At 34.5% G+C, this 16,507-nt stretch overlaps 1 protein-coding gene across 9 annotated transcripts in view; it reads left to right on the forward strand.

Annotated features, from left to right (window-relative positions):
* The window catches only part of Klf8 (KLF transcription factor 8), a 211,816-nt gene that overhangs the window by 71,396 nt on the left and 123,913 nt on the right, over positions 1-16,507 (forward strand). For 8 of the 9 annotated variants that reach the window (XM_074064270.1, XM_074064277.1, XM_074064276.1 and 5 more), the window contains exon 2: positions 5,548-5,599. The exons of the other annotated variant lie outside the window; for it this stretch is intronic. Coding sequence is in view for 1 of the 8 variants with exons in the window: in XM_074064271.1 (XP_073920372.1) it covers positions 5,593-5,599 (7 nt within the window). In the remaining 7 variants the exon portion in view is untranslated. The remainder of the gene's footprint in view (positions 1-5,547; positions 5,600-16,507) is intronic. 9 annotated transcript variants of the gene reach the window in all.

The following is a 16,507-nucleotide window of genomic DNA, read 5'->3' on the forward strand; positions in this document are numbered from 1 at the left end:
TAAATTCATTTATTAGTTCTAAAGTCTTTTGGTGGAGTCTTTAGGTTTTCCAAAATATAGTAACATATTATATGCAATAAATGATAATTTCAGTTCTTCCCTTCCTATTTTTGTGTCTTTGAATTCTTTCTCTTGCCTATTGCTCTGACTATAACAAATTACAGTGGTGAGAGTGAACACCCTTGCCTTATATTAAAGGAAATGCTTTTAGCTTTTCTCCATTCAGTATGATGTTGGCTCTGGAGTTTTCATATATAAAAATTATTATATTGAGTTATGAGCCTTATATATCTTATTTTTTCAGGTTTATATCATGAAGAAATGTTGAATTTTATCAATTTTTTCTATATCTATTGAGATGATCAGATGACTTTTATCCTTCATTCTATTGATGTCATATACTTCATTTATTGATTTGTATATATTGAACCATCCTTGCATCCCTGTGATTAAACTAACTTGATTGTGGTGAATGATCTTTTTAATGTGCTGTTGGATTTGATTTGCTCATATTTTGTTGAGAATTTTTGCATGTATATTCTTTATGAATATTGGACTCTAGTTTTCTCCTTTTTTGTTGTTGGGATCTCATTTGGTTTTGATACCAGGGTAATACTGGCTTCATAGAATGAGTTTGGAAGTGTTTTATTCATTTTAATTCTTTGGAATAGTTTGAGAAGAAGTGATATTAATTCTTTAAAGTTTGATGGAATTCATCAGTAACACCATCTAGTCCTGAAAGGTTTTTATTATTATGATTTTTGTTAGGAGAATTTTTATTACTGATTCTATCTCATTACTTATTATTGTTCTGTTTAGGTCTCTCTCTCTGCCTCCCTACCCCCTATACCCTCCAGCCTTCCCCCACCTGCCTTTCTCTCTCCAGTTTCTTGATATATAGTTGTTTGTAGTAATCTCATGATCCTTTGTATTTCTGTGGTATCATTTGTAATGTCCACATTTTCATTTATTTTATTTTCTTGGGTCTTCTCTCTGTTTTTTTTTTAAATTCTAGATACAGGTTTGTCAACCTTTTCAAAAAACTTAACTATCTTTTGTAGTTTTCTAAGCTTCTGTATCATTTATTTCTGTTCTGATCTTTATTATTTCTTTCCTTCTACTGTTTTGATTAGGTGTGCTCTTGTTTTTCTTGGTCTTTGAGATGCATTGATAAGTTGTTAATTTGAAATTTTTCTGTTTGTTAATGAAGGCATTTATTACTATATGTTTTCTTCTTAATGTTGCTTTTGTTGAATCCTGTAAGTTTTGGAATGTTGTGTTTCCATTTCATTGGTTACATGAAATTTGTAAATTCTCTTTTGATTTCTTCAGTGACCATTTTTCCCCATTCAGTACCATGCTCTTACATCTCCATGAATTTATGTAGTTTCTGGTTTGTTTTGTTGTTAATTACTATTATTCTTCCATATCAAGTGTCATACTTGATATGATGTTTTTAAATTTGTTGGTACTTGTTTTGTAGCCTTATATAATCTATTCTAGCAAATGCTCCATGTATTGAAGAAATGTGTATTCTGTAATTATTGAATGAAATGTTCTGTAAATATCTGTCATGTACATTTAATCTATAGTATTGTTTAACTCTGCTATTTCCATGTTGATGCTATATCTAGATGATTTATTAATTGATAAAAGGGTTGTTAAAGACTAGCACTGCTATTGCATCAAATCCTATCTCTCCCATTATATTTAATAATATTTGTCTTTATAAGATTGGATGTGGTAGCATTAACTGTATATACATTAAAATTGTTATATTTTCTTGTTGACTTGAACTCCTGATCATTATATAATTTTCTTCTCTTTATTCAGTTTTGGTCTTTCAGTCTGTTTTGTATAAGAATAGCTATGCCTGCTTGCTTTTGGTTTCCATGGATGGTGGAATATTTTTTTCATCCTTTCACTTTTTATTTCTGTGTGTCTTTTTTGGTAATGTTTTGTCGGCATCATATCATGGGGTCTTGTCTTTGTATCCATTCAGGAAGTCTGCATTCTTTAATTGGATAATTTTTCCATTTACATTATTATTTACATTACTACAGATATGCAAGGACTTACTCTTATCATTTTGTTAAATTTCATCTATTTGTTCTGAATATTGTTTTTTCTGTTACTTTCTTGTTCATCTTTGTGTTTTGGTGGCTTATTGATAAGGTTTGATTCTTTTCAATTTTGATGTGTCTACAAATGGATTTTGAACTTTCATATGTTTTTCACTATTGTAATTACCTTTCTCATGCTTCTAAATGTAGGATTCTCTTAACCATCTTTTGTATAGCTGGGCTGGTGGTGATATGATTTTTTACCTGTCTTGAACAGTCTTTGTTTCTTCTTCATTTTTGAGGGATAGCTTTACTGGATATAGTATATTTGGTTGATAGTTAATTGTTTTTTCAGAATGTCTTATATATCATTTCGTTCCCTCCTGACCACTAAGGTTTCTGTTGAAAAAACTGCTGGTGGTCTAATGGCACTTTTCTCTTAGTTTCCAGAACTCTCTTTTGCCTTATGCTTTTGACTGTTTGGCTCTAATATGTTAGAGTGAAGATATTTTCTGCTCAGATCACATTTACTTGTGGTCCTATGGGCTCATGTGTCCATATCTTTCCAAATATTAGTGAAGTTGTCAGCTTTTGTTTCCTTGTATAGGTTTCTATGCCTTTCCTTTTGTATTCTCCTTCAAGTTCCCCAAAATGTGAATATTTGTTCTTTTAGTAGTGACCCAAAGTTTTGAAGGCTATTTTTCTTTTCATTTTGGCAGACTGGGATATATCAAAAGATCTGTCTTCAAATTCAGATATTCTTTCTTCCACTTCATCTAGTCTGTTGTCGAGACTTTCAACTGTATTTTTTATTTTACCTATTGAGCGCTTTATTTACAATATTCCTGTTTGGTTCTTTTTAAAGGCATCTATCTCTTTGCTGAATATCTCATTCATATAATTAATTTTTAAATAATTTATCCAATTATCTGTTTATATTCTCTTGACTAACATCAAGATAATTTATAATCATTCTTTTAATTTTTTTGAAACAGGATCTCATTATGTAGCCCAGACTGGCCTTGAACTTTCTTTGTAGCTCAGGTCTCTCACTTTCAATCCTCCTACTTCAGCCTCCCAAGTGTGGAGATTACAGGTGTGCACCACGACACTCAGCTTCTTTTAAATTTTTTACCAGCTGTTTTTTTTTCAATATCATTTTCTTTAGGATCCACTGCCTGAATGTTACCGTATACTTTTGGAGATGTTACCTTGTTGTTCCATACTTCTTGTGCTCCTATGTGGAGATTTATGCATCTGGTGGATCACTTATCTCTACTACTTTAATGGAATGACCTTTATAGTAATGGTTTTACTCTGAAGATGTGTCTTGGGTTATCCGTTTGGTGTATGTGTTAGTTGGCTTTCTGTTATTATAACAAATAGCAATGATAAATGTATGAATTAAAACAGTTATTTTGGCTTACAATTTTAGAGGTTTCAGTCCATGATTATTTGGCTCTATTGCTTTTGTACTGTGGAAGTGCATCATGGTCTGGATGTGTGGTGGAACAAAACTGCTTACATCATGGCTAGGGAGCAAAGGGAGGGAATAGAAAGGGATCAGGGTCCCAACTCCTCTTTGAGGTCACACCCTTAATGATCTAAAGACCACCCACTAGGCCCCATCTTTTAATGTTTCCATGATCTCCAGTACATCTGGGATCAAAGCCTTTAACACATAGACTTTGAGGGACACTTAAGGTCCAAAGTATTGTAGTATTCCAAGCTGTCTTTGGTTCTAGGTTGGGACCTAGAATGCTCTCTATAGCTTTTCTGACTATAATTAATGAATATGTGCACAGTGTGGTGTGGCAGAGTAAGAGACCTATTGTCTCCATGGGACATACAGGGTTGGGGACACTTGTATGGCTCAGGAAGCTATGGTATACTCAGCAATGGTTGTGATGTGCCTTCTATGTGATCATTGTGTGTGCTCATTGACCGCTTGAGCAATGGACATTTCTTTAGGCACTGCTAAGGTGAGCACTTCTGTTTGCAAGGAACTCTGGCACTGGCAATCTCAATAGCTTTGGAGGACCTGACAGACTGTGTAGTAGCACAGGCCCACATTCTTTGTGGGAAGGTAGCAGTAGTGAGACCTGTGGTGTGGGTCTCAGCTCTGATATCAAACTCTTTTTATTTACTATTCTCTTTGCAAGGTATACTCTCTGCCCTCCTGTCTATTTTTTCTATTTTTCTTAGTTCTTAATCATCTTTATGTTTTTATTTGTTACTCAAATATCATTTTCCTCAGTGAAACCCCAGATACCTGGAATGCATCAGATTTCTCTGTGATTAACTCTCATTGCACTTTGTACTTCACACTTGTAGCACATATAGAATTGCAAACAATCAATTTGTGTTATTTTTCAGTGTCTGCCTTCCCCACTGACTGTACACTCCATGACAACAAGGATTATTTTTACTTCATTCATCAAAGTACCTAATGTTTTTGGAACATGGTTGACATTCAGAAGATATCACTTGAATCAATAAATAGGCATCCTGATGCATCTATGGGTTTTGAGAAAGAATAGGCACTCGAGAAATATTTGCTTAATATTATGTATTATGTTCTTCTAAGTTTCTATGCTAGTCCCATAAATTTCATCTTAGTCTAATAGCTGACCTCAAATCCTCCTCACACCTATGGCTTTGAAGAATCCATAAAGCTATAAGTCTAGTTCAGCACACCTTTCCTTTCAGGTATTGATATACATATATAATTGACAGGTGATATAATTTATGTATTTGTCTCAGCATGCCAGGCAAAGAGAATAGTAGATGCAAAGGCTCTCATATGAAAAGAAATGTAGAATATCCATCTACTCCAAGAGAACTAGTGTGGCAGAGTAAAGCAAGTAAAGCAGAGAGTGATACAAGATGAGGTTGGAGGGGTAGGAACAAGGGAAAGAGAACCCATTCTTTGTTTCTAGTTTTCCAAAATCACTTCATAATTCCTTCCATACTCTCTGTCCCTGTTTGTATGGGGCCTTTGTGTAGAGCTCTTATAAATTTTCTGACATCATTCCAAGAGCATTGGGAAGCATTTCAAAAGGATTCTGATCAAAGGGCACTTAGTGCAGGTTATTCAGAGAGAGAGGGGAAGGGAGAGAGAGGGGAAAAGAGAAAGAGAGAGAGAGAGAGAAAGTGTGTTCCTCTGTTTATTGAGAGAACAAGAAAATATATGACAAAATTAAGAATAATCCAAGACCATAAATGATGAACAATACAATTGCATGGAAGTGTGTTATCATTTAAAAGTACTGGACAGGTTGATAAAGACCTCATTTCTAGTTAGATACTATTGACTTGCATCTCTGGCTTATTTCCTTGTTCCTTTGTTTTCACCCCTGTTTCTGGTGGCTGACTTTAACAACTTGCTAAAACATATTTCTATAATTTCTTACTATGGTTTTGCTTGTCATGAACAAATCTTTATAATTCATATCTTACCTTTTCTTCTTCTTATCCCTTTTAGCCTGAAAATAATTCCCTGTGAAAGAAGGACATAAAAAGAAGTAAAATGGAAGGTGAGGAACAATTTTCCTGTGTCATTAATCAATTTTAAACAATTGATCTTATGCAGCTTTTGTGCTCATTCTTTGCTTGTCTTGTTCTGAATATTAAAAAAGTATATCTTTTCTATTTGCTTGTATTATTTTTCAAGCCTTTATGCATTTGGGGCCTTATCCTTTCTTTTTATTTGAACTATGGAGTGATAGGCAACTCCAGTTTCCTTTCATAGTAAAAGGGACAGGAAAATATCTGAATCAGAAGTAAAGAAAGGAGGGATGAGATAATATTTAGGAAAGAAAATATTTACCTCGTAGAGTTATTTTGGAAGTGATTCATTTCAAGTTAATATTCATCAAATGTTTGGAATGAAGGCTGGTGTATGGTAAGTGCTCAATAAATGCTAGCTGTTATTGGATAGTGATGAGGGTCCCAGCAGAAAACAGATGCCCTACTCATGTTGAATAATTTGTAGAATTTTAAACTGAAACTACTTAAAAGTTGTGAATAAGAACTATGGAAATGACAAAGAGTAGTATAATATCCTAAGTATAAGAATAGCAAGTGCTACTATTACTCTGAGGCCTGACAGGGTAGAAGTAAGGAGTGATTCCTGGAACTCAGAATGAGTAGTTTTAGCTATTAGAGAGGACCACTTAACAGGAGCCATAATATTTGGTTAAAAGAAGCAGCCAGTCTACATTGATCTTGCAATTTCCTGCTAGTATTTCCTTCTAAATTCCTGCTAGTATTTCTCATTATCTAAACATCAACAAAGAGCTAGAGTGGTGGATCTTGATGATGGAGTATACTAGCTGTAGGGACACAATGTAGGGTGAAGAAGGTTGAGTTGTGGATCTGGTAGGACAAAATGTATTAAATGTGCACTAATCATGAGAAATGCAAATTAAGACCAAAATGAGATACCTCTTTGGCCTTTTAAAATAGCTTTAATCAAAAAGATAAAAGATAGCTGATGAGGAGATCCTGATACACTAGTGGTGGAAATGTAAATTAGGACAGCCATTAAAACAGTATGGAGGTTCTTTAAAATTTTAAATAGAATCAGTATAGTGTCCAGCACTCTTTATATTGAACTAATATCTTGAAGCAATATCTCTACTCCCACGTTCATTAATTGTAGCATTATTCACAGTAGTTTAGATGTGGAATCTACCTAGGTGTCCATCAAAGGATGAATGAACAATGAAAATGTGTGTATAGCACAATGAAGTACTGTTCATCAACAGAAGAAGGAAATCCTATAATTTATGGTAATATGGATGAACATGGAGGACATTATGTTAAATGAAATAAGCTAGGCACAGAAAAACAAATGCCATATGATCTCACTAATGTAGAATCTAGGAAAGCTGACCTCATACAAGTCAATACATCAATGGTAATTACCAGGGGCTGGCAGGAGAGTGAGTGGTGGTGGCTGGGGAGATGTGGGTCAAAGAATACCAATTTCAGTTAAATAAGAATAAGTTTAAGAGATCTGTTGTACAACATGGTGACTAGCTAGGAATAATCTATTGTATTCCTAAAAAAGTAGATTTTAAGTGTTCTCACCACAAAAATGACATAAATTTGAGACAACATACATGATAATTAGCTTCATTTAGCTATTACCTGTCATATACTTATTTGAAATCATCACATTGTACACTATAAATAATTGTAAAATATGCTCATTTCTCCAGATATATATGTCCAAGATCTGCTTTACAACAGAGATATTCTTTTGGTACCATGTATTCTTTTGAGATTTTATGGACCCATTCTCAGAAAAATGTTTTTAAATACATAAAGTACAATGTATCAGATTACAAAGGAAACCTATTTTATGAAATTATACCTATCAAATTATTTTTCAAATTGTGGTGGAAAAACATGTGATTCCTTTTTAAATTCAATAAATGACAAGATGTGTCAGTACATCTAATATCTACTATAACTTAAAATACTGATGAGTATAAACAACATTTTGAGATCCTCTAATAGCTAATATGCTGTGCAAATACCTAAAATTTCTGTCAATGCCAAGTCATATGTGCTGCTAATAGAACTGACTTTTATATAATTTCATAATAAAAGTACATGCTACATTTCAATTAGTCAAAATTGAAAGCATAATTTTTTCCCATCCAACATCATGGATCCCCTGAATGCTTGCAGACCTCAAGTTAAGGGGGCCTACCTAGTGTATGTAGTCAGGAGTATATTTGCTGGATCACAAGACATTTTCAGCCTGAATCATTCTCCAAAGTGACTGTACTTAGTTTTCATCCTCATCAACACCATTTGAGAATTTGTATTGTTTCACATACTCATCAACCCCTTATATTACTGTCCAGTTTGATGGATTAAGATATCTCATTGGTGCTTTTTATTTGAATTCCTTTGATAGGTAGTGACGTCAATCATCTTTTCATCTGTTTATTGACTGTCTTTCTTATTCTGTGAACTGCCTTTGTACATTTTCTATTAGGTCATTGAAGGTTTGGGACAGGAAAATGAAATAATTTCTGCCCTGCTCAGTAGTTATGTCTGTTCTAGTTTTAGCATTTTCTGGTTTGTTTTGTTCTTTCTTCATTTTGCTAAAAAATTAGAGTGGGTTCAAGGAAGGTAAAAGTCATAGCAATGTACACATGGCAATGGAGAAAGGGTCTGCGAGTAGAAGCAGGTAGAAATAACAATATCCTTGTAACAAGGATGTAAACAAGGAGAGCATCAGTTGTGGTAGAGAGAAAAACACTAAGGTAAGAGACCTTTGTTTGTTTGTGTTTTTGCAGTACTGGGGCTTGAACTCAGGGCCTCCACCTTGAGCCACTCTGCCAGCCTTTTTTTTTTTTTTGGATGGGTATTTTCGAGATAGAATCTTATGACGTATTTGCCTGGTCTGGCTTCAAACCATGATCCTCCTGATCTCTGTCTTCTGAGTAGCTAGGATTACAGGCATGAGCCACCAGTGCCTGGCTGTAAGAGACCTTGTGAAGAAAGAATCCATAGGATTTTGATTGAGGGAAAGGGAGAGAATTAGGAGCCAAAATGAATGCCATGAAAGTATCTTGAGAACAGAGTTTTGTATTTTCAGTGTTTGTTCCTTTAAAATATATTGTAAACTCACTTAAATGGCATTCTCTTTCCCAGGCTATGAGTGTGTGTGTGTGTGTGTGTGTGTGTGTGTGTGTGTGTGTGTGTGTATTTTTGAGTATGTAAAATAAGTAACTAACAAAAAACCAGCTCTAATTATGAAGGCATTGCTTCTGCAGCGTCAGCCCAATTTTTGCATGCTTTTGAACTTGGGTTTTGGTAGTTGTTTGAGCAAATCACTTGATTTCATACTATTATAGGCACAACACTAGCCTCCACACAGAATTATTGTAAGGTAAGTTTAAGGTAAAGTACTTGGGACAGAGTGAGTAGTAAGCATATTTGTTGAATGGATCAATCCAAATTGACAGTCTCCTTGCTAAAGCCCTAGAAACTGCCATAGGTAATTCTGATATTTTTTTAAATCTATTTTTCTTCTATTATAATTTTGATTTTAAAAGTAAAAACTCCTGATGGTATGAATAATAATTCTTAGTTGACCAGACTATATGAATAATAAGAACATGCCATTGATTTCCTGTGCCAAATGAAAAATTACTAGAAATGATAAGAACTCCCATTTATTAAACATTCTATCCATGTACTCTTATAAGTGCTTTATATTAATGAAAACATGAATCTTCACTATGATTTTATCAGATAGGCTCCATTATTATCCCTACTTTATGGAAGGGAAACTAATCTAAGGCTTAAGCATTTCATTAACTTATCCAAATCATAACAACTATAGTGGTTTCTGTGTCTCCATTTTAACCACTTTACTCTGGGAGGAGTGACCTGCCTAGTTTCAGACAATTGGTTAGTGTTAGACTAGAATTTAAATCAGATTTCTCTAGTTCCTTGTGTTGCATAAGGAAACATTTGGACTGTTGGGTCCATTTTACTGTTAGTTCCTTTACCTTACAAGTTCATTTTTATAGTTGTTATACAAATATATATTTTAAGTGAAACACCATGTGGATATATTATAAAATAAAACTTTATAATGAAATGACATTTTTAAAAGTCTATTAGTTTATTGGGAGAGGCAAGTGAAGGACTGGAGGAGATGCTATATATCTTTCTTTAGCATGTGTTTTTAAAATCAAGGAGATGCCTTCTATTATGGAAAATACCACAGTGGCTGGTCTAGAAATCTATTTTCTGCTCCCATCAGTCTTACCTGAAGGAAATGTCAGAGAGACTCATAAGTTTTCATTTGTTATTTTTTCCTACAGCACAGAAGCTGACTCTGTAGAGCCTGTAGTTGAGACCTAACAAGCTTACAAACATACTAGAACTTAGAACTGTGATAGTTGGTGTATGTGCTTGGAGGGTGGTGTAATAGAGGTAAGCTTCAAAGCACAATGGCAGTAAGCCCAGGACAGAGCCTCCTTCCTTGCTCTGCCAGAAGCTCCTGGCCAGCACTGAAAAGGTTCTTTCTGCATTGGAGGAAGAAAAAGGCATAGCAAGCCTTTCAGACACAAAGAGAAAGATGTGTGTGAAGCTGGTATGAGGGAGAAGAGAGAAGAATAGGGAAGGGCAGTGGAGGAAGATGCAGTGGGTCTAAGATTGAGGTATAGACAAGATTGTCCTGTCATGAAAATGAGCAAAGTGGCCCCTATGTACTGGAGGTAATGGGGATATGTTTGCTAATGGTGGATTGGTTTTTTTAAGGGGCAGTAGTAATTGTTACTGTTATAATCTTGAAAGAATGGATTTCCCCCTGAAGTTACATATTGTAACCCTTTATTTAATTCTCTTTAGTTCAAGGTAAAAGAAATATTTTTCTTTCAGTAATTTATATAAAACTAAATGAAAAAAGACATTTTGGCTAAAAGACTTGAGTCCTATTTTTGTGTTTGTTTTGCTCCTTCTCCCACTATATCTGTCCCTACTCCAAAATTTGAAAGTAATTTATTCATTTTGATTAATTTTAATTTCCATGTTATTAAATACCAGTGAAAATATACCACTTAGAGGGAAGAAAATAAAACCTGTCTTTGATATAGCTTTGAGTGGAAGTGACAATGAAAGCTTTGAGTTTCCTCTGTTTGTGTATATAGGTGTGACTGCTGTGTGAAAAGGAGGATGCAACTGGTGATAAAAATCATATTATGAGTGGGACAAAGTTTGGTGGTTTGTGTTTATAGAAATTTATATTGCATGTCTCTTGGGAGGTAAATATGCATTTATATATGTAAATATATAGACATGTATATAATATATGCTAATTTGTTACATGTTTTTAGTTGAACCATATAAAATTGCCATTTTTGTAGGTAAAAAAAAGTGCTGCCTATCAGCACATTCATATGGTTACACTGTATGTGTGTATGAGTGTGTGTGTGTATCAGGATGAATAAGAGAGAGACAGAGATTGGAAGGGAAATGGAAAGGGTATGTGTGTGTTTGGTGTGTATATGTACTGATCAAGCTTACAAGATGTAGAAATATATATTTCTAAATTTAGGAAGGATTGTCTTTCAGTCCTGAGGATGACATTAATTTTGGAGTTCATGTAGTCTCTACATAAGCCATCTCAGAAAGTTGATCAACATTCTGCTTTTTATATATTTTTAAGGAAAGTAGTTAAACTGTTTTTTGCTCAATTTTAATGATTTTTATGGTTTGACAGGCTTTGTTCTTCAGATGTTTTGGTCATTTGTGTTAGCTGAATCCTCATATTGGTGTTCAAGTCTGTGTAATCTGATCTGAATTCTGTATTCCTTATAGAATGAGAAAGAAAACAACTCATCAATATTATAAAAAGTAATAATAACCATCTGTATATGGTAGTTAATCTCATGACTACAATGGAAAGATTTGTACTGGATTACATAAATATAACCAAATCCTCTCAAATAGTTCATTTGATATAAAACTCAGTCCCCTGGAGATTATTGCCTATTATTAAGCTATCTCTTATCCTTTTATTTCTCTTGGGGAATGGATCTTTATTAAAACATGGTTGCTGTTTTAGAATCTTGCTTTCAGATAGTATTAAGAATACCTAGGTATAAGAAGATACACTCCTTTTCTAGTAAATTTCTCCTTGACTGTTTTGAAGGTTATTGAATATGACATTCAGGTGATGATATGTTGAGCACTTGCTCTGTTCAGCAATCTGCTAAGTTCTATGTTCTGGAATGTTTTAACAGTCTATGGTGACAGATTTCTGTGACTGGCCTTGATTTTTCAAATAGGAGTCAAAAGCATAGGCAACTGTATAAAGTTAGTAATGTGGTTTAAATGAGATAAGAAAGTCCTTAGGCTAATTTTCTTCTGTGCATATACTCCTTTATCAGTATTAGGAGAATTTAATGGCACTGAATTCGGAAGTCCAAGTAATAGCGATCTTGGACAATAGTCCTCCTTTCCACAAAATTCCTGGAGAAAATACACAAGAAATAATGGTAAAGAGAAACAAAGTAATACATAGTCAGGCAGACTTGTTCACCAGACCTCTAGGCAGAGAACTATGGTAGATCAAGCTATATTTTATGGTTCATTTCAGAGACTTCTGGGGCCTTTTTCCCTGTACCTTGACCCAAACCTGAATCTCAGAGCCCTACATGGCTTCTGCCTGCAATGTGACAGAAGTCTACACAGATAAGCCTGATAAATGGAAGTATAGACAATGGGCTATAACCATGTACTTATGTGTTATGGAAGCTGACTAGTCAGATAAGTATTCATTCCTCCTAGAGAGGAGTGTAGAGGTGAGTGGGAGGAGCAGCAAAGGGATTTGAGGAACTATCTCTGTCATTCTAGAACTTAACATGCACTAAATATGAAAGGAATTTTAAAGCAGCATTTTAAACATAATGGAAATCAGCATGTAGTGGAAATAGCTGAGGGTGCTATTTAGAAGGACAGCAGCTTTATTTACAGAAGGCAAGAGTGCTGGGATCAGAACTATTGTGAAGGGCAGTAGAAGGCATGCTAAGGATTTTGATGTTTAGAAGCATAATGCTACAGCAGTATGGAGCATTCTTAGAAGTGAAGAGGCTACCATCAGGAATATTGTTGGTAAGCATTTGTGATAGGTGAAGTGAAAGACAGAATAAGGCCTCAACTAAAGTAGTAGACACTGGGCTGAAGAAAAGTAGGTAGATTCTAAAGATATAAGTGATGTGAGATGGTATCGTTAATATTTGTAGCTGTTGACTCCCAGGTTTCTGACTTGGGTAATGGAGTAGAGAATGCTGCTAAGGTAACAAAGAAAGAGAAAGTTTAAAGTGTGGTTACAGTACCCGCCTGCAGATGTTTTGTTCCAGAGTATACATGTCCAAGTATTCTGGAATATTCAGCTAAGTAGCGTATACATATATGCAATAGTGTTACATTTTATTAAACCCTTGTTCTGTATTCCATAAATAAAAAGCTTTCTCTATCTCTCCTCCCTTACCTATAAGCGTAACTGTTGTCCTGCCCCACTGAACCAATCACCATTCCAAGAACACAGCATACTTCTTCATATCATAGTACTTCTGTAAATATTGTTCCCTTTGTCTCAAATTCCCCCTTTTTTCCAGTCAGAAAATATATGTTGTTCTGCTTTGCTGATATTTTATTGTAGTATAGAATACAAATAAAATAGTATAGAAATCACACATGCATAACCCATTAATTTTCATAAATTAAACATATATGTATAATCCATGACAGACAAAAGAAATATTACCAGCCTCTCAGAAGCCCCCAGTACTTTCTTCTAGTTACTATATCCCAAAGGAACTCACTGCTGATTTCTGGCATCATAGATTAGTACTGTCTTTTTATAAATTTTATGTAAATAAAATGATGTTGTATGTGTTCATTTATATGTAGTTTATTTCACTCAACTTTATGATTTTAGGATTAATTGATGCTGTTGTATGCAGCAGTAGTTTGTTCTGTTTTGTTGATCAATAATATTACATTGCATTTCTTTTTTATTAGCTGATGTTTCCATTGTATTTCTATGCTGTAATTTATTTACTCTTTCTAAGTTTCATGAACATTTGGATAGTGCTTAGATTTTTGTCTATTATTAATAGTGCTGCATGAGCTTTTATGAACATACTTTTTCTACACATGCATACTCATTTCTGTTTGTTATATTTAGAAGAGTTGAATTACTGTGGCGTAGGTTATGTATATGATTAGTTTTAGTCAATACTTCTTATGTGGTTATTCTGACCCATTCTTTTTTCCCCGACTCCAAAAATGCTGTTTTTCTCATTTAAATTTTTGGTACTTGAGTAGCAGAGATGTCAGGATTGTGCTTTATGTCAGAAAATACAAAGTTCAGAAATAATATAAAATCGGCAAGTGAGTAGTATGCAAGGTTGATCTAGTCTAATGAACGTCTGCAATCAAACACCAGATAGGTACCCCACCTTGGCACTGAGATTGACAAGGGAATACCTGTATACAGGAACAGGATATTCCTCAGAAATATTTTATTGCCTCAGTCAGGACATCAGAATTGGCTAATTGAGGTCCCAAAGATCCATGCAGAGGAACATAGTATAAAATAATGCAGCCTGGAAAAGCATCAAAGCATGTGTTAAACTTACTCACGTATAATCATTAAAATAAAACCTAATGAAATTAGCAAACAGAAAAACATTGCATGAAATATTTGAATTTAAGAAAATTGGGCTGGAGGTATGGCTTAAGCAGTAAAATGCCTGCCTATAGCAAGTGCAAAGCCCTGAGTTCAAACCCTACTACCACCAAAAGAAGAAGAAGATGAAGGAGAAGAATATTGTATCTGGGCTGCCATCAGTGAAAATGAGAACACTGGCCAACAAAGTCTTAATCAAATGTTTTCAGAATGTTAGGAATTAGTCTGATGTTTGTGTACAAACACATGGAACATTTATTCAAAGGAAACATCTAACTTTCAGTAACAGCAATGAGTTTTTGTATTTGTCCTATTCCTGTACCCCTTCCCTATCTCCACTATACCCTTGAAAAATCAAGAGTGTGCCATCAGTGAAACTAGCAATCTGGTAGCCACCAGAGAGGGCAGAATGGAGCTGGCACATCTTCAAAGTTCCATTGCCAGAAAATTGTCATTATTAACTTTTCTGGCAGCTCTCTAGAAGACCTCATATATAAAGGTGTCCTTAATTCTCCTGAGAACTTCCCCATGGTCAATAGTCCTTTTCTTGGAACATTTGTCAAAAATAATGAGGAGAATTTAATATTATGGCCACCTGATGTGATATATTAAGTATAAGGTCAAGGCATAAGTTAACCTAAAGGAAAATGTATGAAATGAGATGTCCATAGGAGTCTTGATGAGAATTTAATATGTAAAGGTAGGACAATTACAACACAAAAGATGAAGGATACAATTGAGATTCTAGGAGCAAAGTTTTTGTATATTACTGAAATATAAAAATTGTATATTATTGAAATATTATTTAAAAATATAATAAAACAAGGGAATAAAGATGGTATGTTGTAGAACATTTAAGAGAAAAGAAGGCATTAATGGAAGAACAAAAGGACATAAAACATATTTAAAAAATAACAAAATGGAAGACCTAAATTCTACCCTATCAGTAATTACATTGAATTTAATTTGATTAAATACACTGATCAAAAGGTACAGATTGGCGGAATGGATTTGAAAATATTGCATATGTTTTCTGTAAGAGACACATTCTGGACATAAAGGCACAAATAGGTTAAAAGTAAAAGGACTGAAAATATATTATTCTAACCATGACCAGAAGTAGCTATATTATTATCAAACAAAGCAGATTTTCAGACAATTGTTACTACATGTAGAAAAGGTCATTTTATAATGGTAGAAGGTCAGTATAATAATGATAAATATACATTTGCCTAAAGCTAAACCACAAAATACGTGAAATTAAAAGTGACAGTTTGAAGGGAGATATAGACAAACTAACACACTCCCAGAATGTGTATGTTGGTATGCTCAATGATGTTTCACACGTGTCTGATACTTTCTGATAAATTTTTTGAGACTCTCTCGCTTATGAATTTTTTTATCCATTTCTTAAACTGCCTTCTCTTTCTCCTTCTCCTTCTCCTTCTCCTCCTCCTCCTCCTCCTCCTCCTCCTCCTCCTCTTTCTTCTCCCCTTCCTCCTTCATCTCCCTTTTCACTACTGGGGCTTGAGTTCAGGGGTTTGGGCTTGCTAGGCAAGCACTCTATCACTTCAAGCATGCTTCCGGCCATTTTTGCTTTTGGTTATTTTTCAGATAGCGTCTGATTGTTTGCCCTAGCCAGACAGGGGCCATGATCCTCCTACATATAACTCCTGTTACTTGGGATCACAGGTGTGTACCACCATTCCTGGCTTATTGGTTGAGGTGGGGTGCTGGTCTGACCTCTAATCATGATCCCCCTGACTTCTGCCTCCTTAGTAACTAGAATTACAGGCATGAGTTATCACCTCCAGCCCTCAACTGGATTCTTTACTTCATTCATCTACTTATTTGCTCCTCTTTGAGGTCACTGATTCATTTATATAATTAGACTTTTGAATTCTTTGTCTGCCATTTCAGTCGTTTTGATATCTTTGGATTTGGATATTAAAGAGTTACGAAATTTTGAAGGAGTCATATTGCTAACTTCTTCATATCTTATTTTTCTATGTTTTGATTTGCATGTCTATTTGGATGGATATTTTTTCCATTTTTAAAATTCAGTCATATCTATCTTGTTTTCCTTTTTTTATTGTTGTGCTGGGTGGGGGTACATTGTGACATTTACAAAAGTTCTTACAATATATCAAATATATCATACTGAATTCACTGCTCTCCTTTATCCCCCCTCCCTGCATTCCTGGAATATTTT

This window comes from Castor canadensis, chromosome X (assembly GCF_047511655.1).
Source record: "Castor canadensis chromosome X, mCasCan1.hap1v2, whole genome shotgun sequence".
Lineage (NCBI taxonomy): Eukaryota > Metazoa > Chordata > Mammalia > Rodentia > Castoridae > Castor > Castor canadensis.